Source organism: Myotis nattereri (genome assembly GCF_964212035.1).
Source record: "Myotis nattereri genome assembly, chromosome: 19".
NCBI lineage: Eukaryota > Metazoa > Chordata > Mammalia > Chiroptera > Vespertilionidae > Myotis > Myotis nattereri.
In genome coordinates, this window is record NC_138095.1 from 27,404,880 (window position 1) to 27,431,923 (window position 27,044).

General features: G+C 58.3%; 1 protein-coding gene across 1 annotated transcript in view; it reads left to right on the top strand.

Annotated features, from left to right (window-relative positions):
* DNAH10 (dynein axonemal heavy chain 10) overlaps positions 1-27,044 on the top strand; it is a 68,848-nt gene that overhangs the window by 11,859 nt on the left and 29,945 nt on the right. The window contains exons 13-46 of the mRNA XM_081113751.1: positions 463-633; positions 1,162-1,338; positions 1,659-1,784; positions 2,520-2,695; positions 3,088-3,239; positions 3,705-3,869; positions 4,355-4,562; positions 4,872-5,028; positions 6,943-7,419; positions 7,766-7,924; positions 9,029-9,145; positions 9,224-9,326; positions 9,788-9,966; positions 10,350-10,561; positions 11,050-11,203; positions 11,532-11,765; positions 11,962-12,084; positions 13,004-13,237; positions 14,128-14,351; positions 15,407-15,676; positions 15,807-15,990; positions 16,474-16,608; positions 17,479-17,631; positions 19,111-19,299; positions 19,756-19,902; positions 20,388-20,579; positions 21,307-21,425; positions 22,580-22,738; positions 22,836-22,971; positions 24,237-24,359; positions 24,871-25,005; positions 25,244-25,460; positions 25,812-25,931; positions 26,007-26,152. Of these exons, the coding sequence (XP_080969877.1) occupies positions 463-633; positions 1,162-1,338; positions 1,659-1,784; positions 2,520-2,695; positions 3,088-3,239; positions 3,705-3,869; positions 4,355-4,562; positions 4,872-5,028; positions 6,943-7,419; positions 7,766-7,924; positions 9,029-9,145; positions 9,224-9,326; positions 9,788-9,966; positions 10,350-10,561; positions 11,050-11,203; positions 11,532-11,765; positions 11,962-12,084; positions 13,004-13,237; positions 14,128-14,351; positions 15,407-15,676; positions 15,807-15,990; positions 16,474-16,608; positions 17,479-17,631; positions 19,111-19,299; positions 19,756-19,902; positions 20,388-20,579; positions 21,307-21,425; positions 22,580-22,738; positions 22,836-22,971; positions 24,237-24,359; positions 24,871-25,005; positions 25,244-25,460; positions 25,812-25,931; positions 26,007-26,152 (5,973 nt within the window). The remainder of the gene's footprint in view (positions 1-462; positions 634-1,161; positions 1,339-1,658; positions 1,785-2,519; positions 2,696-3,087; positions 3,240-3,704; positions 3,870-4,354; positions 4,563-4,871; positions 5,029-6,942; positions 7,420-7,765; positions 7,925-9,028; positions 9,146-9,223; positions 9,327-9,787; positions 9,967-10,349; positions 10,562-11,049; positions 11,204-11,531; positions 11,766-11,961; positions 12,085-13,003; positions 13,238-14,127; positions 14,352-15,406; positions 15,677-15,806; positions 15,991-16,473; positions 16,609-17,478; positions 17,632-19,110; positions 19,300-19,755; positions 19,903-20,387; positions 20,580-21,306; positions 21,426-22,579; positions 22,739-22,835; positions 22,972-24,236; positions 24,360-24,870; positions 25,006-25,243; positions 25,461-25,811; positions 25,932-26,006; positions 26,153-27,044) is intronic.

A 27,044-nucleotide genomic window follows, 5' to 3' on the forward strand; every position in this document is an offset into this window, starting at 1 on the left:
GAGCCGGGCGCCGTGGCCTCGCTGCGGAGCCGGCCTGGGTGGGTGAGAGGGATCCTCACTTGCCCCTCCTCTTCCTGGTGCCTCCAAATGCTCAGCCTCCCGTGGGTCTCCAAGGGGAGCAGATGGGCCCGTTGCCGGCTGTGGGCGAAATTCTCTCCTTCTGTAGTTACGTTCTCTGCTTCCAAAGTGTCCTCTGCTGCTGTGCCCTCGCCCAGGTCTTTGTCCGATAAGTTAATATTTAAAAATGTCTCCTGTCGTCGTGTGCTGGCTGAGGGAGGGCAGGAACCCACGCGCCACCCGCCGTCCTGCCGCCCGCCAGCCTCCGCTGGAGCACCGTGGAGCCTTCGCAAGGCACTGACTTCTTTCCGCCTTTTTTTTTTCTTTTGCCACTTTGCTTCTGCAGGACAAGTACGGTGGCATGAGGGATGTTTTCTTGACTTTGTTGTTGTTTTGTTTTGGCAGGTTATCGAGAAAGAAGCAAAAAATTTTATTGACGAGTCCTTTAAGACGCTTCGGTCGGCCGAAGCAGCGTTTGACATGCTTCTGAAGTTCAAGCACATCCGGTCACGGGAGGCCATCAACCGGCAAATGATGATGAAGTTTAACGACATTCTCGTGCAGTATTGTAAGGAGGTGAGTGACAAAACCTGCCGCCGCTGGAGTGTGAACAGTCCAGCCACCCTGTCTGTCTTCCCCCCACATTCAGAGCGCCGTGGCGCTTCCCCACGCCAGCATGTCAGTAGTACAGGCAGCCACGGCGCAGCGGGCTCTGTGCCGCTGGAGAATTGAGTGAGGATTGTCCAGTGGGAAGCTGTCCCCTCGCATAGCGGTGCGCCCTGCGTGCGCGCGTCCTTGCAGCCATCCCAGTGACACGGTCACAGGCCTCGGGGCACGTCCAGAGCAGGTGCAGGGTTTCTGATGTCAGACGGAGGCCCACAGCCTGTCGCTGGCAGGCAGTTTGTAACACCGCATGTGTTTACGAGAGGAAACTACTGGGAAATACATGGGGAAGCAGTGAATGGTAAGCTCAGCAGTGAAAACGCGATGTTAGCCTCTTTCTGGGTGTCCCGTGCTCACTTCTTCAGAGACGCATGTGTCCAGCTGCATGTTCTCGGCTTCCCGGTGGGCTCTCGCTCACAGAGCGCGTGCGCTTCTTTCCAGATCGACATCATCAATAAAATCTTCGTCCAGAACCACGAGAACCCGCCTCTGTACAAGAACCACCCCCCGGTGGCGGGTGCCATCTACTGGGAGCGCTCCCTGTTCTACCGCATCAAGCACACCATCCTGCGGTTCCAGGAGGTGCAGGAGATCCTGGACAGCGAGCGGGGCGAGGAGGTGCGCAGGGATTCCCGTGGCCTCCCTCTCCCCGATGCGCCTTTCTCCCGCTCCCTCTCTCCCCCTAAGAGTCACTAAAAATGCATTTTAAACTGTGAAAGCCGTGCTTAGTTCCTGGCTGCACCGAGTGCGGCTGCCGATGTCTGCTCGTCAGTCTGGGGCTCAGGGCCCCCCCACCCCAGCAGGCCCTCCGGCATCTGTGACATTCTGCCTGCTTCCTTTTGCAGAATGGGTAGACCATTTCTTTTAGAGAGAGAGAGAGAGAGAGAGAGAGAGGTTCATTCCCAAGGACAGAATGATAATGTTGAATTCTGTGACAGGTAAAACAAAAGTACCTGGAAGTGGGCAGGACGATGAAGGACTACGAGGAACGGAAGTACGAGCTGTGGAGGGACACGACAGAGCAGCTGCTGCCGACGCTCATGAAGAAGAGTCTGCTCATGAAGGTGTGGTGCCACGTGAGGGGGGGGACATCGCTCCCCGACACCCACCAGGCTGGGAGGCGATGCCATGTGAGGGGGGGACATCGCTCCCCGACACCCACCAGGCTGGGAGGCGAGGAGCAGCAGGAAGGAGAGACGGGGACAGCACAGTGTCACAGGCAGGGAACGTACCGGGATCGGCTTCACTCAGCCTCAGTTTCCCCGTTTGTCAAAACGAGCCAGATCCAATAGCACACCGTGTTCGTGGAACCATAGAGGGAGCAGCTGGCCGTGGACCATGTTAAACCTGCAGGGAGATGCGCTTCTCGGGATCCGTCCTGTCCTTGCTCTTTGGGGCTGGCACGTAGCAAGTCTCAGCACCTGCCTCTGGCCGCGAGGAGGGGCCGGGCCTGGCGGGCTGAGGCCTCTGGTGCCTGAAGTCCTGAGGGAGGACCGCAGTGAGTGACGAGGGCCGGGGCCTGCAAGGCGGCCGCGCCTCACTCCAGCCCACGGTCTCACAGCGTCAGCTTCTGCACGTTGCCGAGAGGAGAGAGAATTATGGAATTTTAGATGCAGTTGCCCAAGTTTCGAGTTGGGTGGCAAAATGGAATTAAAACTGTTCACCAAATAAAGTCGTGTAGTCGCGCTGGTTCCGGCAGCTCCCCGCCCGTCTGTCAAGTCCACGCGTCGCTCGGGCGGTGTTGATCTGACGGCTTCCCGCCGGTCCGCCCGTGCTGACGGGGGCACGTCTCTCCCCAGATTGCTGCCAACCCTGAGGATGCTGCCGAGACCTCCGACAGGGGCATCACGTTCGCCATCAATTTCCCGTTCGCTCTCAGGGAGATTATCAACGAAACCAAGTACCTGGAGCAGCTGGGATTTCCTGTCCCCGAATTAGCAAGGAACGTGGCCCTCCAGGAGGACAAATTCCTCAGGTACCGCGTCTCCAGCCGGCGCGCGGCTCTGGTCTCGGGCTGCCCCCACCCGGGAATCACGCAGAGCCCCTGCCCGGGGCTTGCGTTTTGTGGGTCTTATAATGACCAATACTTACCAGAGGAAATGAAAACAAAGCAGTGTCCAGAGTACGCGTTTGCTCATTTATCTAAAAATAACAACGAGCCATTTCAGGTGGACATAGATTACATTGTGAACGAGAAGTAACCAGAATGTTCCAAAGAGGAAGAAAGTTAGTGGGAAGAGGGGCATCGTTTTGCGATTCTGCAAATCTCTCCATCGGAGTTTCAGGCCGGTTCCCGGTCCCTTGTGACCGTCGGTCAGCCAGGGCGCCCCTTGCCCTCGCCTCCCGTGCCCGTCTCTCCGCTCGCAGGTACACGGAGGGCATCCAGCACATGCTGGACCACTACCACATGCTGGTCAGGACGCTGAACGACGCCGAGGCTGCCCTGCTCGACGACCACTCGCAGGAGCTGCTCCGCGTGTTCCGGTCTGGATTCAAGAGGCTGAACTGGAACTCGCTAGGTGACGCCCCCGCCTGCGGCCGCGTGGCGTTCAGCTGGGGTGGGGTCTGGTTTCTGGACGCGGACACACGTGGTCGCAGGCCCGCGGGCAGTATCACTTCATCCCGAGGCCTCAGTCGGGAGTGGGGAGGGGGTGGGTGCTGTTGGCACATCCCGCTGACCCACAGCTCTCTCCTCCAGCAGCAGGGACTGCTTCGCTTTCTAAAATTAACGTTTCCATTTTGAAACGACCATGGGTTCGCACGCTGCTGTAAGAATGCGCTCGGGGAGATCCCGTGTTCCCTCACCTGGTCCCCCGAGCGCTAACTTCTCACTCATCACAGCCAGGACACGGGCTGTCCCCACACACAGGGCTCCCCGCGCGCCCCCTGAAAGCCACGCCCCCCCTCCCACCCCGACCTCCTTCCCCGCTGGCAGCCTCTAGCCTGTTCTCACTTCTGTGCGTGGTCTCTCTCTTCCTCCAAAGGTATTGCTGACTACATAACGCGGTGCAAGCAGGCCATCGGGAAGTTCGAGTCCCTCGTCCACCAGATTCATAAGAATGCGGACGACATTGCCTCCAGGCTCACGCTGATCGAGTCCATCAACCTCTTCAAGTACCCGGCACCCAAGACCGAGGAGGATCTCCCAGGTGAGCCCGCTGCCCGTTCCCTCGATGGTGGCAGGGATGCAAGCACCGTCCTGGTCGAGACTATGAGCCCACGTGTGCGCACACACACACACACACACACGCACGCACATGCACACACGCACACACATACACATTTATTCCATGAATGGAATAAAACCATTCTAGCAATCTCACCCACGTACCAGAAAGGATCATGGGTAATTCTCAGGGGCTCACATGTACTTGCTCAATAAGCCGCCCTAGAACAGCAGGCTTACCCGCAGCGTGACAGCGCCTGCTGTGCGCCGACGTCGCGTGGACGTGCCATGCTGCCCTTGGTGCGGCGTAGGGTCTGGCCCACCTGACGTCCGGCGTTGACTTGCTTTGTGCTTTGGGTCACGGTTAAGGCTGCTTTTGTCGTTCCCAAGAGAGACGGCTGCTGGGTGGATGGCTCTCTGAGACCCCGTCCCCCCGGGGTCCCTGAGGAACTGGCCGGCCCCCCACAGGCGTGAAGGAGTTCTTCGAGCACATTGACCGGGAGAGGACCAAGGACGTGGACTACATGGTCCGGTGGTACCTCGCCATCGGGCCCCTGCTGACCAAGGTCGAGGGCCTGGTCATCCACACCAACACGGGCAAGGCGCCCAAGCTGGCCACGTACTACGAGTACTGGGAGAAGCGCGTCTACGAGGTCCTGACCAAGCTCATCCTCAAGTGAGCCTCCCGCTGCCTGTGCCGAAGGCGGTGGGGACGGGAACCATTTGCATACGGGAACCGTGGAGGGGGCGGGCTGCAGGTACCGAGTGAAACCCCGCTGTGACTCCTAACGTGTAACATGTGGGCCAGGAAAACCGGCTCCATCACCCAGCTCAGCCCAGCTGTCCGTGTCGCCCTAGAAGGCGTCCTTTCCTACAGCCTCTCCCTGTGACGTCTGTGCTCGAGCCACTTCGAGTGTTGGATGCATTTTGCTCTGGCGAGTTCTGAGTCTTTTTTTTTTTTTTTTTTTAAATCAACCCCTCTTAGGAATTTGCAGGCTTTTAACTCCTTAATCCAGGGCAACGTCCCTCTGTTCCAAACGGAGACCATCTTGACGGCTCCAGAGATCATCCTGCACCCCAATGCAAATGAGATTGACAAAATGTGCGTCCACTGCGCCCGAAACTGCGTGGAGGTCACCAGGGTGAGTGGGGCAGGGTGTTTCGGGTGGGCGGCGAGTCCTGAGGGGGCGAGCACTCAGGCCCCACCCTGGTCTTTGTCCAGACCCTTCTGGTCTCTTCCTGGTCCCCGCCTTGTGGACTCGAGTGTGGAGCATCCGGAAGGCTCGGTCTGAGCCCCCTTTTCTTCTCTCCTTCCGCTGCTTTCTGCACAATCACGACCAGTTCTGTGGTCACAATACAACCCCCCTCGCCACCCCGCAAGTGAGCACGCATGACTAAGTAACATGGCTTATCCGCACGTCCCTGAGCTTCAGGAGTCCTGTCGGTACTGGAAACGAAGTGAGCCAGAGTTCGGCTAGGACTTAGTGGCCTCCTCCCGAAGGGAATGGCAGCACAGCCACCGCCTCGAGTTGTGGGAGGGCTCAGCCCCGGGCCACGTGGAGGGAGCTCGGCGCCGGCGTCAGCGTGTGAGTGGCAGCAGCTTGGTGGTTGCTCCCGCCGCACAGCGCTCTGTGGGACGCACCCTGGTTTGCTGGAGGGACCATCCTTCATCAAAAGAAGCAGGAGGACCCGGGCGTGTGGCTCAGTGGTTAAGCGTCCCCCATGAACCGAGAGGTCACGGGTTCGGCTCCCCATCAGGGCACATGCCTGGGTGGCGAGTTCGAACCCCAGCAGGGGGGGTGCAGAAGGCAGCTGATCAGTGTTTCTCTCTCATTGCTTTTCTATTTCTATCCCTCTCCCTTCCTCTTCCTCTGAAATCAACAAAAACATATAAAATAAATCAATAAATAGAGTGTGAGGGAACCTTGACAGTGAAGCAGAGACATGTCAGATGAACAGAGTTGGCCCTGGCCGGTTTGGCTCGGGATGGAGTGTCGGCCTGCGGACCGAAGGGTCCCAGGTTCGATCCGGTCCAGGCCATGTCCCTCAGTTGTAGGCTTGCTTCCCTGGCTGTGGTCCTGGGCGCGTGTAGGAGGCAACTCATTGGTGTGTCTCTCTCACATCCATGTTTCTCTCTCTCTCTCCCCCTCCCTCCCACTCTCTCTAAGAATCAATGGAAAAATAGTCTCAGGTGAGAATTAACAAAAGCAAGCCAACAAATGAACAGATTTTTCTGGGACACTAGGGGGTCAGTTTACCTGACTTTGTGTTTCTTTACTTGTCAGTAAGAAAACTAATGTTTTATTCATCCGTCCTATAGAAAGTGGATGGCCCTTGTTATTTAAAAAGTTAGCTTTTTTGCACAACAAGCCACTGCCAGTCTAACATGATAGCTGTTTATTTAGCTCAGGCTTCCGCAGGCTGGGTTGGGCTGAGTTCTCTCTCTCTGGCCTGTCCTCACTCGCACGCCGCTGATTGGCTGGAGGCCCTTGCTCTCCATTGGGTGGCTTATCACCATCTAGTGCAGTGGTTCTCAACCTTCCTAATGCCACGACCCTTTAATACAGTTCCTCATGTTGTGGTGACCCCTCAATTTCATTGTTCCAAATTGAACATAACTAAAGCATAGTGATTAATCACAAAAACAATATGTACTTATATATGTGTTTTCCGATGGTCTTAGGCGATCCCTGTGAAAGGGTCGTTCAAACCCCCCCCCGCCAAGGGGTCGCAACCCACAGGTTGAGAACCGCTGATCTAGTGCAATAGCTCAGTCTCGTTCAAGAGCTCGGGAGTGGGAGCTGCCCAGGTGCTGGAGTGCTTGCTGGGAACATGCATAGCCCTCCAGCACTCTTGGTGGTCAAGCTGCAGGCTGGTCCGGGTGGGAGGGTGGTGGGAGGAACCAAGAATGGTGGTCCTTTTGGCAACTGAGCACAATTTATTAAGGATAAAGTGATTTTCGTTGCGAGCAAGAGTTACTACTGTGGACTGATAGATGCGCAGGCAGCAAAATTGATCCTGAAGCACCGCCTCTCCCCTTATGCTTATTTTGCCAGAATTTTGTTCGCTGGATGAATGGCAGCTGCATAGAATGCCCCCCGCAGAAGGGGGAGGAGGAGGAAGTGGTGACCATAACCTTCTACAGCGACATCTCCCTGAACCCCCAGATCATCGAGCAGGCCCTCATGATCCCCCAGAATGTCCACAGGATTCTGGTCAACCTCACAAAGTACCTGCAGAGGTGGAAGAAGTACCGGCCCCTCTGGAAGCTGGACAAAGCCATCGTGATGGAGAAGTTCGCCGCCAAGAAGCCCCCGTGCGTGTCCTACGACGAGAAGCTGCAGTTCTACACCAAGATCTCCCAGGAGGTGATGCGCCAGCCCCTGGTCAAGGAGGAGCACTGCGTGCGGCTGCAGCTGGGGCCGCTGGCGCATACGGTGCAGGAGAGCGCCAAGGCCTGGGTCATGTCGCTCGGGAAGCTGCTCAACGAGTCGGCCCGGGAGGAGCTGCACAGCCTCCACGAGGAGATGGAGGTAGTGCACGGTCACCAGGCGCCTTCCGGGAGAGTCAGGCTCATTGGCACCGTTTCCCTGTGTGTTTAGTGTCCTGCAAACTTGTTTTTCTTTTTTTGTTCATCTTCACCTAAGGATATTTTTTCCATTGATTTTTAGAGAGAGTGGAAGGGAGGCAGGGATGGGGTGGGGGGGGGAAACATCGATGTGAGAGAGAGGCATCGATCGGTTGCCTCCCACGTGCAGGGAGCAAGCCTCCATCTGAGTTACGTGCCCTTGAGCGGCATCGAACCTGGCACCCTTTAGTCCTCGGGCCGACGCTCTACCCACTGAGCCAGAGCGGCGAGGGCCGCACTTTCTCTTCCAGAGCCTGGCCAAGAACCTGAAGAAGAGCCCCGGGACCCTGGAGGATCTCAAGTTTGTCCTCGCGACGATTGCGGAAGTGAGGAGCAAATCCCTGATGATGGAGCTGAGGTACAGGGACGTCCAGGAGCGGTACCGCACCATGGCGATGTACAACCTGCACGTGAGCGAGACCGGTCGGCCTCTGAGGCCTCTTCAGAGACTCCTCCCGCCCGTGCTGCCGTAGATTTGTGTGTGACTTGATGTGGCAACATTTAAATGGAAGGCCAACCCCGCAGCTATTCAGTTCAGAGCCTGTTTCTTGGTCTCGCATGGCTCCAGTGACGTCAGCATTTACTTGCTTGACGGCTTTGCATGCCTCCCCGGAGCAGTAGCAAAATTTACATCAGAGAGATGCGCACTAGGCAACATTTACATTTTATAATTACAACAGAAAGTCTCCATTTTGCCTTTTGCTGTCTTCACTCTGTCAAGTGAAATGTTTGGACCCTGTGTCCTACAGCCTCAGGTGGTCTCTCCCACTGTCCTGCCGCCCTTGGTCTCAGCCAGTCATGCGTGTCCTCGTCCCTGTTATTTCTGAGCACGTTCTGGACATTGTGCTGTCCCACAGATGGCGGAGAGCGCTGGAGGCCGCATGCCAGGGCCTCAGGGGGCGTGGTCTCAGGGGGCGTGGTCTCAGGGGGCGTGTTTTCGCTCTGACTGACAGCACGACTGGATGCGTTAGCGAGCCAGGGCCACCGCGTTTTAATCAGAGATTATGTTGATCTGAAGCTGGTTTTCAGTTTATGAAGCTCTTATCTCTCTAAGTTATCTGTCTCTCCTTCTATGCCAACTATTTGTTTTTAAAAATTACCTTGCATTTATTTTAATTACAAAAATATAATTTTTTTTAATATATTTTATTGATTTTTCACAGAGAGGAAGGGAGAGAGACAGAGAGTCAGAAACATCGATGAGAGAGAAACATCGATCAGCTGCCTCCTGCACATCTCCCACTGGGGATGTGCCCGCAACCCAGGTACATGCCCTTGACCGGAATCGAACCTGGGACCTTTCAGTCCGCAGGCCGACGCTCTATCCACTGAGCCAAACCGGTTTCGGCCAAAAATATAATTTTTAATATAAGTATAACTTTCAATCAACCAGCTGTGGTGTTGTTCAAGTCCCTTAGAGCCCCGGGCAGTAGCTCTGACCACACATTCCCTTCCAAATGCTGACCCTTTATTCCTTGTTCTGTGTCTTATTTTAATTCTTCTTCTTCTATCAGCCCTCCAGTGCGGAGAAAGAGCTGGTTGACAAGATCGAGAGCATGTGGCAGAGCCTGTTCACCGACTCTGTGAACGTGGAGCACGCTCTTGGCAGCATCAAGAGAACCTTCACGGAGGTACCGTGGCGTTTGCACTTCCCGAGGCAAGAGCGTGGGGCCTCCGCGGGCCGAGTGACAGCCGCCTGCTTTCCCCAGATCACTCGCAGCGAGATCATGAACTTCCGGCAGCAGATGGAGGACTTCGCGAAGCGGTTCTATTCTGAAGGCCCTGGCTCGGTGGGTGAAGACCTGGATAGTGGTAAGGACAGTCTCATTGGCCTTCCCCAGGTATGTGAGTTGAGGTCGCTTTACTTGGCAGTGTTAGGGGGAGACCTGTTAGCCGTGCCCATACTCTGGGTTCCCCTGGGGAATCTGGGAAAACCGCTGATGCCTGGGGCCCGGGTCCTAACTGCCTGATCCCGCTGTTCTGGGCTGCCAGGCTGGGACCCCGAGAGGAGGGAGCATGCCAAGCAGACAGATTTCCAATTGGAGGGACTTGCCGGTGAAAGTGGCCCCTGGTGTTAGTTAGAATCAAGGCGAGATGAAGTCTGGTGGTTTCAAATGGGTCTTCCCTGGTGGCGCGTGGGTGCGGCGATGGTGTGCGTGCCCTGTGCGTGACCGGTCCTGTGCGTGACCACTCCTCCGGTCTGCAGCCTAACGTTCTCTGTCCCCCCAACCCCCCCGCCCCCCCGGTCCCCCTGCCATTGACTCCCTCACTAGGCATGGACCTCTTAGGCAGCTTTGAGAGGGAGCTGGTGAGGCATGAAAGGAACCGCCAGGAGCTGGCCAACGCGGAGAAGCTCTTCGACCTCCCGATCACCATGTACCCAGAGCTGCTGAAGGTGCAGAAGGAGATGACCGGGCTGCGGATGATCTACGAGCTCTACGAGGAGCTGAAAGTGAGCTCCCAGACGCGCCCCCGAGGGGAGTGCAGGACTCGCCAGGCCCGCGCACGAAGGCCACCACCCTGATGGGCCTGGGCCGGTGTTATAGACGCTCTCGCTCGGCTCTCGGGCAGACGCACTAGGAGACTGCTGACGGGTTTCCCTTTGGGGTGATGAGAAAGTTCTGGAACTAGATAGTGGGGATGGTTGCACAACATGTGAATGTTCTTGATGTCACTGACTTGCTCAGTTACAAATGGCTAAAATGGCCTGGCCGGGGTGGCTCAGTGGCTGAGTTTTGATCTGCGCACCAAGAGGTCACGGTTGGATTCCAGGTCAGGTCACGCTGCCTTCGTGTGTCCAGGGGGGCCGCTGATGGCCGTCCCGTCCATTCCCAGGTGGCGAAGGAAGAGTGGTCCCAGACGCTCTGGATCAACCTGAACGTGCAGTTCCTGCAGGAGGGCATCGAGGGCTTCCTGCGCTCCCTGCGCAAGTTCCCGCGGATGGTCCGCAACCTGGCCGTGGCCTTCCACCTGGAGGCGAAAATGAAGGCCTTCAAGGACTCGATCCCCCTGCTGCTGGACCTGAAGCACGAGGCGCTCCGGGACAGGTTTGTTCGGGCCTCTGGCGGCCTCTGTGAGCACGGACAGGGCTGTCTCTGCTGAGACGTGACGGCCAAGAGCCAGGGCTCAGCGAGGCAGGCGGACAGAGGCGAGTCGTATTTCTGTAACGTTGTTCTTATGTGAACTTTCTATAAGGCGATCGGCCACGAGGTTTCTCCCTTTTTGAACAGAAAGCCACCCTGTGGGGTGTAGCGTCATTTGCACTCTCTTCACCCAAAGGTGTTTTTTTGTTTTTTTAAATAGCCAGGGGGCGAGGTCAGCACCATGCAGAGGAACACGTGACCCGCATAAATAGCTCATTTCCTGGCTGCCCGTGGGGCTTTGGGGAGCAGTCCCAGCGACGTCCTCGTCCTCGTGTTTCAGAATCCCGTCCCCAGCAGCGCGCACCGAGGACCGTCCTGGGACCTCGGGGGGAGGAAGGAAACCCAGCACCCCGGTCGGTCGGCCAGCAGAGCGTGCTGTCCATGCATTCCAGGCACTGGAAAGAGCTCATGGAAAAGACGGGCGTGTATTTCGAAATGACCGAGACCTTCACCTTGGAGAACATGTTTGCCATGGAGCTTGACAAGCACGCGGACGTGCTCAACGAGATTGTCACGGCAGCCATCAAGGAGATCGCCATCGAGAAGGTAGGGCTGCTTCCAGGGAGGCCCCGTCGGGAGGGAGGAGTCGCCGCCACACAGCGAGAGCACGCTAGTCCCCGCCGCGCTCGCGTCTCGGGGAGCTGCTTGCACCAGAACTAGAGTGTCAGCCACGTGGGAGCGTGCTCACCTGCATGGAGTCCTCGCCAGAGATGCCGGCATCTCCATGACACGCCTCTGCTGCTTCTGAAACCGTCCCACACCCCGGGCTGAGGGGGGGTCCCGGGCAGGCTGGGGAGCTGCGGTGGGTTGGGTCCTGTTTGCTTTCTGCTTCCGGGCCGAGCCGCCCCCCCGCCCCCCCCCATGCTCCCGGCAGGCCGTGAAGGAGATCCTGGACACGTGGGAGAACATGAAGTTCTCCGTGGTCAAGTACTTCAAGGGCACCCAGGAGCGCGGCTACATCTTGGGGTCCGTGGACGAGATCATCCAGTGCCTCGACGACAACACGTTCAACCTGCAGAGCATCTCGGGCAGCCGCTTCGTGGGGCCCTTCCTGCAGACGGTGCACAAGTGGGAGAAGACGCTTTCACTGATCGGCGAGGTCATCGAGGTGAGGCCGCAGGCGGGCGGGGAGCCGGTGGGGAGCGGGCCCCACCGCTGAGGGTGGGGTGCAGCCGGATGCTTCCTTTGCTGGTTAAATGTTCTCATGGACACGGCATTCACAGCCCGTAAAACTCCCAGGCTGGGGGGGGTGCCCCATGACCTGGCGGCGGGGCGCCCGGGCCACGGCCACGCTGTGCCCGCAGATCTGGATGCTGGTGCAGAGGAAGTGGATGTACCTGGAGAGCATCTTCATCGGAGGAGACATCCGCTCGCAGCTGCCGGAGGAGGCGAAGAAGTTCGACAACATCGACAAAGTGTTTAAAAGGGCAAGTGGCAGAAGGGGCTCGAGGCGCCCGCGCACTTCCACGTGGTGTCCCGACTGCTCACAGCTTCTGAACTCTTTTTTTTAAAAAAAATATATTTTATTGATTTCTTACAGAGAGGAAAGGGAGAGGGATAGAGAGTTAGAAACATTGATGAGAGAGAAACATCAATCAGCTGCCTTCTGCACACTCCCCACTGGGGACGTGCCCGCAACCAAGGTACATGCCCTTGATCAGAATCGAACCTGGGGCCCTTGAGTCTGCAGGCTGACGCTGTATCCACTGAGCTAAACCAGCCAGGGCCTGAACTCTTTCTGTCTTTGTGTGTGACCTTCATCTGCCCTGTGACAACTCCTGTTTGAGCTGCAGCTGCTGGCAGATGGCTCTTCTTAGTATTTATTTATTTTTATTATAAAAGTAACACTTGCTTTCAAAAAAACAGCTGGAAAATGTAGAACAGATGTATCTTCCACAGTTCTTCCCATAGTCCCATCCCCTGAACGTGGCCACTTTTATGTCATGTTAAAAAAAGTCTTCTTCTCCGTAGATAGGTTTAAGAAGCAATTACAGATGACACTTCGTGTAATTTTATGCCATAATTTAGGACATATCATGCGGAGAAATGTGTTTCACACCACGAAACCGAGGAAGTATTTTAATGCCTTTACCCATGGGCGTGGCTTGACATTCTCTGATTATTGTCTAGTGACTGGACATTTTGTGGGCACCGGGTTCTTGGGGTTCGTCGGTAATTCGCAGGCCGTGCCTAATGCTTCCCCACATTCAGGATGAATACCTGGCAGGAGGTTGTCGAAGGGAAACTGCCCATGACAGCTGGCCTCCCCAGAGACTGTGGTTCCTGGGGTGCGTCGAGCCCGGGCACAGGCAAGTGCCTGACTTCTGTCCTCTTGACCTGGTGCAGATCATGGGCGAGACCTTGAAAGACCCCGTGATCAAGCGATGCTGCGAGGCCCCGAACCGCCTCTCGGACCTGCAGCACATCAGCGAGGGCCTGGAGAAGTGCCAGAAGAGCCTGAACGACTACCTGGACTCCAAGCGCAACGCCTTCCCACGGTTCTTCTTCATCTCCGACGACGAGCTGCTCAGCATCCTGGGCAGCAGCGACCCGCTCTGTGTCCAGGAGCACATGATCAAGGTCGGCCAGGCCTCCGGGGGGCGGGGTGGGGGGGGCGCCTGCCTGGGCTCTGTCCTGCGGTTTGTTTTCCCCGAGTTCTCTTCACACTGTAGTTCCGCCCAGAGGTTTAAGATGAAACGCTGCTGGTTGTAAGTGTTGGGCCCTAAAAAGCTCATTTTCCCGGGGACTGGGTGACTCCGGTGAATGGCAGCGACGGCAGCCAGCGAACACGGGGGTGATGTGCCGGCCTCTCGCACGGGGTCTGTGTGGTCTTGTCAGGGCCGTTGCTGTGCTTGTTCGGCTGAGAGAGGAGAAGCAGCTGCCCACGTGACCCAGTCAGGTCTCATTCTTCAGCCCTCGGGCGTTTCAGCCCCTGGCTCTTCCCTCTCCTGTGTTCAGCTCGCACATGTGTCCGCATATCTCTCCATACCAGCACCTACTCCAGAATCTCAGATGTGGGGAGGGAGCCTGTCTCCTCTTTCTTTCTTTGTTTTCTTACTCCTCAGCTGAGAGTATTTTCCCACCGATTTTTTAGAAAGAGTGGAAGGAGGGAGAAGGGGGAGAGAGAGAGGGAGAGAAAATCGATGAGAGACACAGCGATCGGTTGCCTCCCACATATGCCCTGATCTGGGCCGGGGATCCAGCCTGCGACCGAGGTATATGCCTTTGACTGGGAATCAAACCTGTGCCCTCCAGTCTGAGGGCTCTAGCCACGGAGCAGCTGGCTCGGGCTCTTTCTTTTACCGCAGGCCTTTGCACAGCGCAGGGCACACGGAAGGACCCGTGTATGTGTATTTGTCCTGTGAACAGACGTTTGGGCGAAGGGTCATGCGTTTCGTGTGCCCCTCCAGGCTGCCCTTCGGCTGCAGAGCTCGGCGCCTGTGTCACGGGGCGTCTCCGTTGTGTTGCAGATGTATGACAACATAGCGGCGCTGCGGTTCCAGGACGGGGACAGCGGGGAGAAGCTGGTGTCCGCCATGATCTCCGCAGAAGGGGAGGTCATGGAGTTCCGCAAGACCGTGCGGGCCGAGGGCCGCGTGGAGGACTGGATGACCGCCGTTTTGAACGAGATGCGCAGAACCAACCGGCTGATCACCAAAGAGGCTATTTTTAGATACTGTGAAGACAGGAGCAGGTAAGGCCGCGGGGCAAACACGTTCCTTCATCACATTGAGAGTCACGATGGAGTCACGTGAAAGGCTTGGGGTAGATTGACTGACGTTGCAAAATTCCCGACCACAGGACAGTTAGCTCTTGTGAGCAGATAGGAGGTGCCTCGTACATTATGGCTCTATCCGTTCAGCTGTTATTTTGTGGGCCCTGGCTCTGGGCTCAGCACTGTTCGAGACGACATTCAAAAGCTGACCTAGCCCTGGCCGGTTAGGGCCTATGCACTGAAGGGTCCCAGGTTCGATTCCGGTCAAGGGCACATGCCCAGGTTGCAGGCTCTGTCCCCAGTCAGGGGCGTGCTGATTAATGATTCTCACTGATATCTCTCTCTCTCTCCCTCTCCCTTCCTCTCTGAAATCAATAAAAATATATTTTTTTAAAAAAAGCTGATCTAGACAGGCATCACCCCCTTCCAGAGCAGTGACTGGGAAGTCTTTCATGCTCCCAGTTGCAGGAATTTTAAGCCTGTGTTGGTTTCATCTGCATCGTCACTGCCCTCCACCAGGGCGGCGCTGTGTCCCAGTGCTTGGCTGGCGGACAAGAAGGGGATGCAGCCTGATTAACTGAGAAATGTCCACACCACCCCTTTCTGCACCCAAAGTCCCCCACCCCCCACCTTGGCATGCATGTGTTGGCCTGGCATTTTCCCGTCTTTTTATTTATTTATTTATTTATTTGTTTGTTTTATTTATTTATTTATTTTTAAAAAATGTATTTCTATTTCAGAGAGGAAGGGAGAGGGAGAAAGAGATAGAAACATCAATGATGAGAGAGAATCGTTGATCGGCTGCCTCCTGCACACCCCCCACTGGGGATGAAGCCCACAACCCGGGCCTGTGCCCTGCGTGGGAATGGAACCCTGACCTCCTGGTTCATGAGCCACGCCGGCCGGGCTTCCTGTCTTGCCAGGCGAGCTTTGCCACCGTGCACTTGCCTGAATCTTTCCCTTTGAGAGAGAACATCCTCAGGGACCGTGCTGGGCACCGCAGGCCGCGGTCTGAGCGCGGTGCTCTCCCTCAGGGTGGACTGGATGCTGCTGTACCAGGGCATGGTGGTGCTGGCCGCCTGCCAGGTGTGGTGGACCTGGGAGGTGGAGGACGTCTTCCACCAGGTGCAGGCGGGCGAGAAGCACGCCATGAAGAGCTTCGGCCGGAAGATGCACCGGCAGATCGACGAGCTGGTCACGCGCATCACCCTGCAGCTGGGCAGGAACGACCGCAAGAAGTACAACACGGAGCTCATCATCGACGTGCACGCCCGGGACATCGTGGACTCCTTCATCCGGGGCAGGTAGGCCTCCGGCGTCTCCCACGTGGCCTTCCTCCTCGGCCCTCTCACCGTCTCTCCTGCCCCCTCGGTGTCCGCCTTTCTCCGCCACCTCCGCCTCCCTCTCGGCTCACCCACCCGTCTGGCCTCCCAGCATCCTCGACGCCCAGGAGTTCGAGTGGGAGAGCCAGCTGCGCTTCTACTGGGACCGGGAGCCGGATGAGCTGAACATCCGCCAGTGCACGGGCGCCTTCGGCTACGGCTACGAGTACATGGGGCTCAACGGGCGGCTGGTCATCACGCCCCTCACCGACCGCATTTACCTGACGCTGACGCAGGTGACCGGCTGCCGGCGGGCGGGCTCCTGTGGTGGTCGTGGCGTGTGGGCCTGTGTTTTTCCTCCGCGTGGCCGTGGTGATGGTGAGCGAGTCCTGGGCTGCGCAGTGTCTTCCCTAGGACTCATGTCCGTCGGAGCCTCAGAATGCGGCCTTACTCAGAAATAGGGTCCGTGCAGACTTAGTGCTAAAGGGCTGGGAGGAGAACCTCCTGGGTTAGGGCCCAATCCAGTGCCTGGTGTCCTGGTGCGACGCGGGGAGGGCGCGATGAGGCGGGAGGAGGGTGTGGAGGCGGAGACAGGGACTGACTGATGCAGCCACGACCAGGGGTGCTCGGAGCCAGCGGAGCAGAGACAGATCCTTCCTCGCATCTGCGGGAGCGAGGACCTGCCACCCCCTGCGTCTCAGACTGCGGTGCTAGGCGGGGACACGACGTGTTTCCTCACACGAGGCAGACAACACGTGTCTGCATTTGGCTTCTAACAGGCGCTGTCCATGTATCTGGGCGGGGCCCCTGCTGGCCCCGCAGGGACTGGCAAAACTGAGACCACCAAGGACCTGGCCAAAGCCCTGGGCTTGCTCTGTGTTGTAACCAACTGCGGCGAAGGCATGGACTACAAAGTAAGGCCGTGGCACCCCTTCCGGTGCCATGTTGTCAGACAGAGAGGGAGGGTGGGCACCGCGGGAAGGCGCTCAGCCCACGCACTGCCATGCCATGGCGTGGGGACAGCGGGGGGCGCGGGAGAAAACCTGTGCTACCGCGGCCTCGGGACTGGCAGGCTCCACTTTGTCAGCAGCAGATGGCGCAGTGTCTTGGACTTCAGTGCCCAGTGGAGGCAGGTAGATGCTGATGGCTGCAGCTGGCAGGCAGTAGAGCAGGGTGGGGACTGTGGCCCGCTGAGCACAGCTCAATCTAAGGGGCCACCGTCCAGCTCTGGTTCCTTGTAGCCACTTGGAGAAGTGGACCCAGTGCTGCTAGATTTTCCAGTGTTTGAAGAACACTCCAGAAACCTGGAGTTTCCCATCCCAGTTCCTAATTTGTCAAGTCCTGGGAGTGGGGGCTGGCCGCGAGGGGCCTCGGAAGTCTTGCCAGAAAGATCCATGAGGGGGGCGGCCAGCTGGCTGCTTCCCTGACCCTCTGGGGAGTGTCCGCGGTAATGTAGAAGCGGTGCCCATGGTGTGCCACCCGCCACGTTAAAGATGAACACCCACTCGCCGAAACCGGTTTGGCTCTGTGGATAGAGCGTCAGCTTGCAGACTGAGGGGTCCCAGGTTCAATTCCGGTCAAGGGCATGTACCTGGGTTGCGGGCACATCCCCAGTAGGGGATGTGCAGGAGGCAGCTGATCGATGTTTCTCTCTCATCGATGTTTCTGACTCTCTATCTATCTCCCTTCCTCTCTGTAAAAAATCAATAAAATGTATAAAAAAAAAATATGAACACCCTTGTCCTGACCTTGACCTGACCTTGTCCTGACCTTGTCCGCTCCAGGCTGTCGGGAAGATCTTCTCCGGCCTTGCTCAGTGTGGGGCCTGGGGCTGCTTCGACGAGTTTAACCGGATCGACGCTTCTGTGCTGTCCGTCATCTCGTCTCAGATCCAGACGATCCGGAACGCCCTGATCCACCAGCTCACCACGTTCCAGGTGAGCAGCGGGCCGCCGGCCGCACTCCCGGGCGGACCCTGCGGGCTCACCTGTGATCATGTGAGACCAGGCTTTCCCCTGACCCAGCGTCGTGGGCTTTGTTTTCTAAACGGAGAGGGTTGGGTTTCCCCAAACAGGACTGAGGAATGCTCTAGGACAGTGATGGCGAACCTATGACACGTGAACTCATTTTTTTGGTCGATTTTTCTTTGTTAAATGGCATTTAAATGTATAAAATAAATATCAAAAATATAAGTCTTTGTTTTACTATGGTTGCAAAGATCAAAACATTTCTCTATGTGACACGGCACCAGAGTTAAGTTAGGGTTTTTCAAAATGCTGGCACGCCGAGCTCAGAAGGTTCGCCATCACTGGCCTAGGAGCTGCATGTGTAACTGGTTGCAGCAAGCAGGGCGGCGCTCTCAGCCCGTGATGCTGCCTCACAGGGAGGCCGTGTCCTCGGGCCCTTCCGCGTCCCAGAGCAATGGCTGACAGGTGACTGTTCCGTCCGAAGGCCCTCAGCAGGCATGGCCCGTGGACGGGAAACGCGGCCTTCCTACCTGCTGACGCTGGGGCGTGACAGCCAGCAGCATCTCTGAGGTTGTTGCCAAAGGGAAAGGCAAATGAAAAGCCGTTTTGGGAACTCGCTGGCCCTCGGGGACGGCGGGCACTTGCAGACTCGGACTTGAGCCGAGGTTCTGGGCGGTTCTCCCATTAGCCTGGCCGCTCCGTGGGAGAGACCCTTCCCCTGCTGCCACTCGGGTTCCAGCCGCTGCGCGTTCAGAGCGGCCTGTCTTTCGTCTCCAGAGGGTGGCCTGGCAGTTACGTGGGGTATTGGGGTGCGGGGGGCGGGGTGTCTGTGCAGACACCTGCTTTGGGGAGCATCAGCTGTCCACCCACTGGGCTCCCTCTTGTCACTGCGGCTGCCTGTGCCCCATAAAAACGCACGGTCTGTCTGTTGTCCGCCTGGTGGGCCACTGAGAGAAATAGAATAGTGATGTCTCGGTAGAGAGGAGCTGAGGCGGTCGGAACTCGGCATGGGCCGAAGAGACAGAGAGACGTGTGCAGGGTGTGGGTACCTGGGGCGCCAGGGGGAGCAGGCGGAGTCTGGACGGGGCTGAGGCAGGATGCTGTGGCGAGAGGTGGGTGGGGAAGGGTGACCACTCATGAATGAAGGGGTGCCTCCCGTGTGTCGTCCCAGTGGGTCTCCACAGCCTTGCAGCAAAGGACACCCAGGAGGTTTAGTGACGGTTGGGGGTCACACAGCCCTCGGTCAGCCCCAGGCTGCGCCCCTTCCCCACCTCTCAGACCCTTGATTCCGATCAGCATGGGGGGCAGCTGAGGCTTGTCCCCCAGACACAGAGGCTCCAAGCACAGGACTGCCTGGAGGCCAGGGACTCGAAGAGCCTCACAGCCCCGCCAGCCTCCTTCCCTGCGGTGGGCGGGCCGGGCGTCCGACCCTCCTGTCCTGTCCCCCAGTTCGAAGGGCAGGAGATCTCGCTGGACTCACGCATGGGCATCTTCATCACCATGAACCCCGGCTACGCGGGCCGCACGGAGCTGCCCGAGTCGGTGAAGGCGCTCTTCAGGCCGGTGGTGGTGATCGTGCCCGACCTGCAGCAGATCTGTGAGATCATGCTCTTCTCCGAGGGCTTCCTCTGGGCCAAGGTGAGCGCGCGCGCGCACACACACACACACACACACACACACACACACGATCTGTGAGATGATGCTCTTCTCCGAGGGCTTCCTCTGGGCCAAGGTGAGCGCGCGCGCACACACACACACACACACACACACACACACCCCACGCGTGAGGTGGGCGAGGGAGAGAGAGAGACAGCACTTGTGAGAGTCGTCAATTGGCTGCCTCCTGCACACCCCCCCCCCCCCAACTGGGACGGAGCCCACAACCCGGGCAACCTCCTGGTTCATAAGTCGGCACTCAGCGTCGAGCCACGCCGCCCGGGCAAGGCTGGCGTCCTTTTGAGCCAGGCCCTAGCATGTCGCAGTGGAGACCAAAGGGCCCTCTCGTGTCCTGCACAGGCGGCTGAGCTGCGGACCAGCTTTCATGTGGACACTGCGGGTCACTTCCTCCATTTCTCACCGTCTTTTCTCCCGCAGACTCTGGCCAAGAAGATGACGGTTCTGTACAAGCTGGCGCGGGAGCAGCTCTCCAAGCAGCATCACTACGACTTCGGGCTCCGAGCCCTGAAGTCGGTGCTGGTCATGGCGGGCGAGCTGAAGAGAGGCTCCTCGGAGCTGAAAGAGGTGGGGCCGCCTGAGTGCCCGGTGCCGGGCGGCGACGGGCCCGCGCGGCTCAGTTTCGGTCTTAGCGGCCGTGCCCTTTGCTTTCCGGCCTTGATGTGGTCTGTCTGCTTCTGACTGGCCTGATCACTGTAAGGTCAAGTGCAGGGTCTCCCAGAAGCTAAGTGTGGGAGGCCTCAGCAGGAAGCCTCAGGCGTCACTGCAGGGTGGCGGGAGCAGGCCGGGACCAGCAGCCCTTCCAAGGCCGGGACGTGCGTGTTGCCCCCTTCGCGGCAGCGCGAGAGGCGCGGCGGGGTTTCCTTTACACGGAGCCGTCCTGGAGGCAGTTTGTCGGCGCCGCCCGTGCCCCCCGGGGCAGCGCTTTATGTCTGCACTGCAGCTGTACGCTCGCTTCGCGGTGTGCGACGCCACCCACGTTCTGTGCGAGGGTTCCTGGACCAGCCCGGGCTTTGGGAACCACCCGAGACGTCTGTGTTCCTTCCGCCCAGGACGTGGTGCTGATGCGGGCGCTTCGCGACATGAACCTGCCCAAGTTCGTCTTTGAGGACGTCCCCCTGTTTCTCGGCCTGATCTCCGACCTGTTTCCCGGGCTGGACTGCCCGCGCGTCCGCTACCCCAGCTTCAATGACGCGGTTGAGCAAGTGTTCGAGGAGAACGGCTTCGTGGTCCTGCCGGTCCAGGTAGAGGGCTGACCTGAGAGCCCACGCTTCTTTCTTTCTCTTCTGTTGTTATTTCCTTTAGTTGTGGCCAAGCAGGTGCCAGGGAAGGTGCCCCCTGAGCCACTCAGGGTCCAGCCCGGGGCCCTGGGCACTCCCGCTGCTGCGCGGCCACCCCGCCACCGTCTCCACGTCTCCACACTGTTCCACCTTCCCGACTGCAGCTGTGGCATTAAACAGCGACTCCCGTCCTCCCCGCCCGGACCCGCCACCTGCCTCCTGTCCAGGCGCCTGCCCCTCAGCTCCTCCTCCCGCGGACTCACCCCTCTGTGTCCTCCGTGTCTGCGTGTTTCCTCGGCCTGAGGCCCACGGTGCATTCGTGCTGTGCTCCCAGGCGTGAGGACTTCCTTCCTGAAGGCTGAACAGAATCCCATTGTGTGGATGGACCACTGTCTGGGTTTTTTTGGGCATAATGTCATCAGCGAACTTAAGTATTTTGTTTTGGGGTCCAACCATCTAATGTTCTCTCCCAGCCCACCAAAAAGGTAAACTGGCATTGCTGTAGGGAGGAGCAGCTTGGGAGAGTGGCTGGTGAGCGTGCATGTGTAACAGCCTCCCAGCCTGTGGACGTCTCGGTACCATTGAGGTGTACACTTTCATTGGATGAATTGAATAGTATGGGAATCATAGCTCAATGGGGCTATTTTTTTTTTAAAGATGTGTTTTAACTCAGCTGCGACTCTGTCCCCAGGTGGATAAAGTCATTCAGGTGTACGAGACCATGCTCACCCGCCACACGACGATGGTGGTGGGGCCCACGGGAGGGGGCAAGTCCGTGGTCATCAACACCCTGTGTCAGGCGCAGACCAAGTGAGTATGCCCTGCGGGGCCTGGCGGCGGGGTGGGGCCTGGCGGTGGGCCGGGGCCTGGCGGTGGGCCGGGGCCTGGCGGCTGGGTGGGACAGGGCCTGGCGGTGGGCCGGGTCCTGGCGGCTGGGTGGGAGAGGGCCTGGCGGTGGGCCGGGTCCTGGCGGCTGGGTGGGACAGGGCCTGGCGGTGGGCCGGGTCCTGGCGGCTGGGTGGGACAGGGCCTGGCGGTGGGACAGGGCCTGGCAGTGGGGCGACACGGGAAGGCGGTGGCGACACGGGAAGGCGGTGGCACTGCCGTCCCTCATTGCGCTCTGATTCCTGGGAGGTTAAACGTGTCCCAAACGCCCCTTTAAACTCATCGCACCTGCCTGTCTCACCGCCGGTTATTTACCGTGTTAGAGGCGATGGGTGACTCTTGTGCCTCAGGCTGAAGGGTTTGCTTGTGAAATGAGTGTTTCACAGACTCTCGTATGAGGCTCTTTCAAAAGGTAACTTTGTCATGTTTTCTCGGTGTTCGGGTGTCAGCCAGGCCGCCCCGCCTTAGAGACACTTAGGGCCTCAGCGGGACCAGAGCGTCCCCTCCCCACGGGCCTCGTCGCCGCCAGCCCTGCAGGCGCTGGTGGGAGAGTGACCTCGTACTCCTAAGGTCTCCTCCTCAAGGTCACGGACCTGCGGTGGCCTGATGTCTCCTAGTGAATGGCCGGCACCTCTCCCCGTGTCCTCAGCGGGGCTGGGTTCTAGAAGGGCCTCGGTGCCGCCGACACGGCAGCAGGGCCTGGGCTGAGCCGGGCATCTTGGTGACTTTCACGCTCATCGCTAGTCTGAGCCCTACCGGGAGGAACCAGAGCGCCGTGGCTTCCTGATCGTCGGCGGGTCGTGCCCAGCACCCTGCGTGTCATTCCTCGGTTATCGCTGTTAGTTTACAGGGCAAGCACACGTGTGTGTACACGTGAGCCTCGCATTGTCCCCGGAACGCACAGCCGGGCTTCCGGTGCGGACTTCCCTGTGCTGGGGCCATGGCTCCGGTGGAAGGTAGTTGCCTCGCAAGGAGTGGGAGCCCAGGGGAGGGTGTGGACCGCTTTTTAAATTCCGGGTCAGATCGAAGCATCTAGTCCCGATGCGCTCAGCCCCCCCGAGGCCTCTCCACTGACTTAGGCTGGGCCTGACGACCAAGCTGTACATCCTGAACCCCAAGGCCGTGAGCGTCATAGAGCTCTACGGCATCCTGGACCCCAGCACCCGCGACTGGACGGACGGAGTGCTGTCCAACATCTTCAGGGAGATCAATAAGCCGACGGACAAGAAGGAGCGGAAGTGAGTCTCTGGGGAGGGACGCTCCACCAGGCCCCAGGGCTGGGAGCTGCTGGGACCCGGGCTCGGGCTCACGGCTCACGTCTGGTCGGTGCTGCAGGTACATCTTGTTTGACGGCGATGTGGACGCGCTGTGGGTGGAGAACATGAACTCCGTGATGGATGACAACAAGCTGCTGACGCTGGCCAACGGCGAGCGCATCCGGCTGCAGGCACACTGTGCCCTGCTCTTCGAGGCGAGTGGCAGAGAGCTCACTTGGACAGAAGTCTTGCTGTTTGTTTAAGTAGGACTAAGGCTCAGTGATTGCAGAAGCTCAGAGCAGGCAGGAGAGCGTGTGCTGAGCACACTCTATGCCCCGGCCCCCTCCCCTCACTCTCTTCACTGCATCTCAGCTGTGGCTGCTGCTTACACTTGGGTCTTCTTTTTTATGGGGGGTTGTTGTTGTTTGGTTAATCCTCACCGGGGGATCTTTTTTCCACTGATTTTTTTAGAGAGAGTGGGAGGGAGAGGGAGAGTCAGAGAGGGAAACATTGATGTGAGGGAGTCACATCGATGGGTTGCCTCCCACACGTGCCTCCACCCAAGGCCAGGGAGCCTGCTGCTTAGGTATATGCCCTTGACCAGAATCAAACCCGGGACCCTTCAGTCCAAGGGCAGATGCTCTGACCCCTGGGCAAAACCAGGTAGGGCACATACGTGCTTCCTCTGACAGGTCCCCTGGTGCCTGTAAGTACACGCTTAGCCAGCTCTTCCTCTGTCAGCTTCAAGTCACATAGTCACCTGCTGACCGATTCCATCAGCTCCCCCTCAGAACACGACATCGCTCAGTTACGCGGCAAACGGCACCCACATGCTGTGGGAACGGCCGTCTTTACTGAGAGCCACTAGACACTGATTACATTGACTTTTTTTAGAGCCTTTTTTTTTTTTTTGCCTGGAGTTTGTCATTGCCTTGCTTTTTCTCCCACACTATCTGCTCTTATCTTACCTTCATTCGTTTTTCAAAGTTGCTGTCACAGCCCGAGTCTGCATCACAGCTGTGGGCCTGGGACTTGCTCCCACTGTAGCCACGGCCATTCCAGCCTGTCTGTGCAGGCCGTGGTCCTGTTGGCAGAGAGAGCCGCGTCTGTCCGTGGAAGGAGGGATGCGTGTGTTAATGTTGCTGCTCTAGGTGCATAGTTATTACGGTTTATACTACCCAGCGTCAGCTGTGTTAAACAGGAAACAAAAAGGCTAAAAGCAAGCACTCCACAGCAATGTCTGTTTCTTGGTGGTGGGATTTGGGATTAAGCTATTTTCGTCTTTATACTTTTTATTTTTGTCAGATATTCCACAGCCTATTAACTTTCACATTAATTTTATAGTAACGGGACATTTTAGAAGGTGCTGCATCGGTGACCTTAATCTTCCATGATAACCCTCAGCGCTCAATGGGAGCCGCGTGAGGGCTGCTCATCTGTGTGTGGGCTTCGCAGCTGTGAGCCCTTCCTCCTCCTCCAGGTGGGAGACTTACAGTACGCCTCCCCTGCGACCGTGTCCCGCTGTGGAATGGTCTACGTGGACCCCAAGAACCTGAAATACAAGCCCTACTGGAACAAATGGCTTCAGCAAATACAGAACAAGGTGAAGTCACTTCTGACGTCAGCTTCCTCGTTAGCTTTGGTGGCTGGTTGGGCTCGCATAGCCCAGGAGGGTGGAGTTGAAGGCCATGACCTTGACCGGGACCTGTTGTTCATAGTCTTAGGCACTTCATGTTTCCAATAAATTAGATGGAAACATCAAGACACGCTTACTGGGTTCCCAGATAGCTCACAGCCGTGAGCTGGGTAATGATTTTGCTCATCTAGACCTGGGGTTGATGTTTTTTCTTTTTCCTGTAAAGGGTCCCAGGCCAGCATTTCAGTCGTGGTGGGTTGTATGGTTTCCTGTGTAACTACTCAGCTCTGCCGATGTGGCACGGAAGTGGCCATCGGCATGAAGGGGCGGAGCCACGGACCTCTGCATGCCCATCACGCCGATGGCCACTCGGTGACCATGGCCTCTGAGATATGGAGCCCCTTTCTGTTGGATGGGACCTGTTACTCCACCTCCTCCCGGGAGCCCTTGGGAATGCCTGGAACTCTGCCCCCTGCAGGTGGAGCAGAGCGAATTGCAGAACCTCTTTGAGAAGTATGTGCCCTACCTCATAGATGTGATCGTGGAGGGCATCGTGGACGGGAGGCAGGGTGAGAAGCTGAAGATGATAGTCCCGCAGACGAACCTGAACATGGTGAGGACAAGCCCGCGCGGGCTCTCGGGGGAAGCGAGACGCCAGGCGGGCAGCCAGCGCTGCAGGCCGTGACGAGGAGGCACCGCTCTTCCTTGTGGTCCTGCGCGAGACAAGCTCCTCCGTCTGAGCCCGGACGCGGCCGTGTTCCCTCGCTCAAGAGCCTGGGACCCCCGGTCCGTGGCCAAAGCTGGGTGTGCGGGGGGTTATCCATGCTGACCGGGCACTTCCTGTGCACCAGGTGACCCAGTTGACCAAGGTGCTGGACGCGTTCCTCGAAGGGGAGATAGAGGACCCCGACCTGCTGGAGTGCTTCTTCCTGGAGGCACTGTACTGCTCGCTGGGCGCCTGCCTGCTGGACTTCGGCCGCAACCGGTTCGACGAGTGCATCAAGCGCCTCGCCTCCCTGCCTTCTGCCGAGCTGGACGGGGTGTGGGCCCGGCCCGGGGAACTGCCAGGTAGGAACCCAGTTGCCTGCTTACCTGTCACTCTCTCCCCACCCAGCCCACCAGCAGCTACTCTAGGAACCAGGGCGGCCTCCCACTGTTGCATCCGAGAGAAGGGGCTCAGCAAGTGTCTGCCCAGGGGCCGGGCAGCGCTGGCTCACGGCGCGCAGTGTGTGTGCAGAGTGAGGGGGTTGGCTCCCCGGGCTGGTCGTCTGTGTGGAGAGGGGGTGGGTGCGTCGGAAGTTCTCAAGGAAGCCGCTGTCCCGGGAGCCAGTGGCGTGAGTTCATGGCAAGCGTGTTCCGGGGCCGATGGTGCGTGTCCATGTCTGTGACCCGAGTGGCGCGGACTGTTGTTTACTGCAGCTCAGCTCCCCACCCTGTACGACTTCCACTTTGATCCCGCCCAGAAGCGGTGGATCCCGTGGAGCAGGCTGGTGCCCGAGTACGTGCACTCCCGCGAGAGGAGGTTCATTGAGATCCTAGGTGAGTGAGAGCCAGGCCTGCCCCGTGGCGCTCACCCCTGGCGTGTCCCTGACGCTCCCCCGGGATGTCCCGCAGTTCACACGGTGGACACCACCCGCACGGCCTGGATGCTGGAGCGCATGGTCAAGATCAAGCATCCCGTTCTTTTGGTCGGCGAGTCTGGCACCTCGAAGACAGCCACCACCCAGAACTTCCTCAAAAACCTGAGCGAAGAGACTAACGTAAGTGATACCTGTATCGACCCAGCATGGAGGTGGCCGCGGGTCAGCGCCTTCGCAGCGGGTCAGGCTCGCTCACACCCCCACGCATGCAGCACGGGTTAGCGATCCTGGGGGGGCACAGAAGGGGTGTTCGCAGCCCGAGCTGCAGGTTTGTGGGTCAGGCCAAGGGAGGCGCGTTCAGAAGCCCCCTCTGCAGTGCCCTCCGCTGGGACTTGTCTGCAGGCAACAGGCACTCTGCACAGGGTCGCTGTCGGGAGCTGGTGTGCGCATGTGCTCGGGCACCTCGGTTGGAGGTTCCATCTGCGGCCGTGGTCCTCCAGTCCAGCAGCGTCCCCTGAGCACTGCTCCTCCACCCAGACAAGCCCACTGGCGACCCTGCTGCCTGAAGCCTGGGGACCACTGATCAGTGGACTGACTCCCAGTGATTCTCTGAGAAGCAGAGGCCCAAGTCCCCGGGCACACGGGATCCGGGGCCGCCCTCCCCTTCCTCTTGGCAGTTGGGCCCGAGGAAGGCTCCAGTGCTTGTCCATGGCTCGTGGCCTGAGACGCGGCAGGAAGGGAGGAGCCTCCACTTGAACGTCGCTTTGTCTTGTGCATGTCCTCTCGATGCACCGCCCTGTGGAGCACCCGGCACCCACGGAGGAGAAGGGGCCTCAGACATTAAATGACTCTTCGGAGGTGCTGAGCCCGGGCCACGTTGTCCCCAAGGCTCACAGGCGGCAGCTCGTTGCTGCCTCTGCAGCCTGTCGAGAGGGAAGCCAAATCCCCGCTCGCATTACAGTGGATGAAGTGCAGACACACTGGTTTATGGAGGCAGGTCCACCGACACCGTGACGTCTGTGAGAGAGGCGGTGGCTTATGGCTTATCGTTTGGAACCCTCTCTTTCTGTTT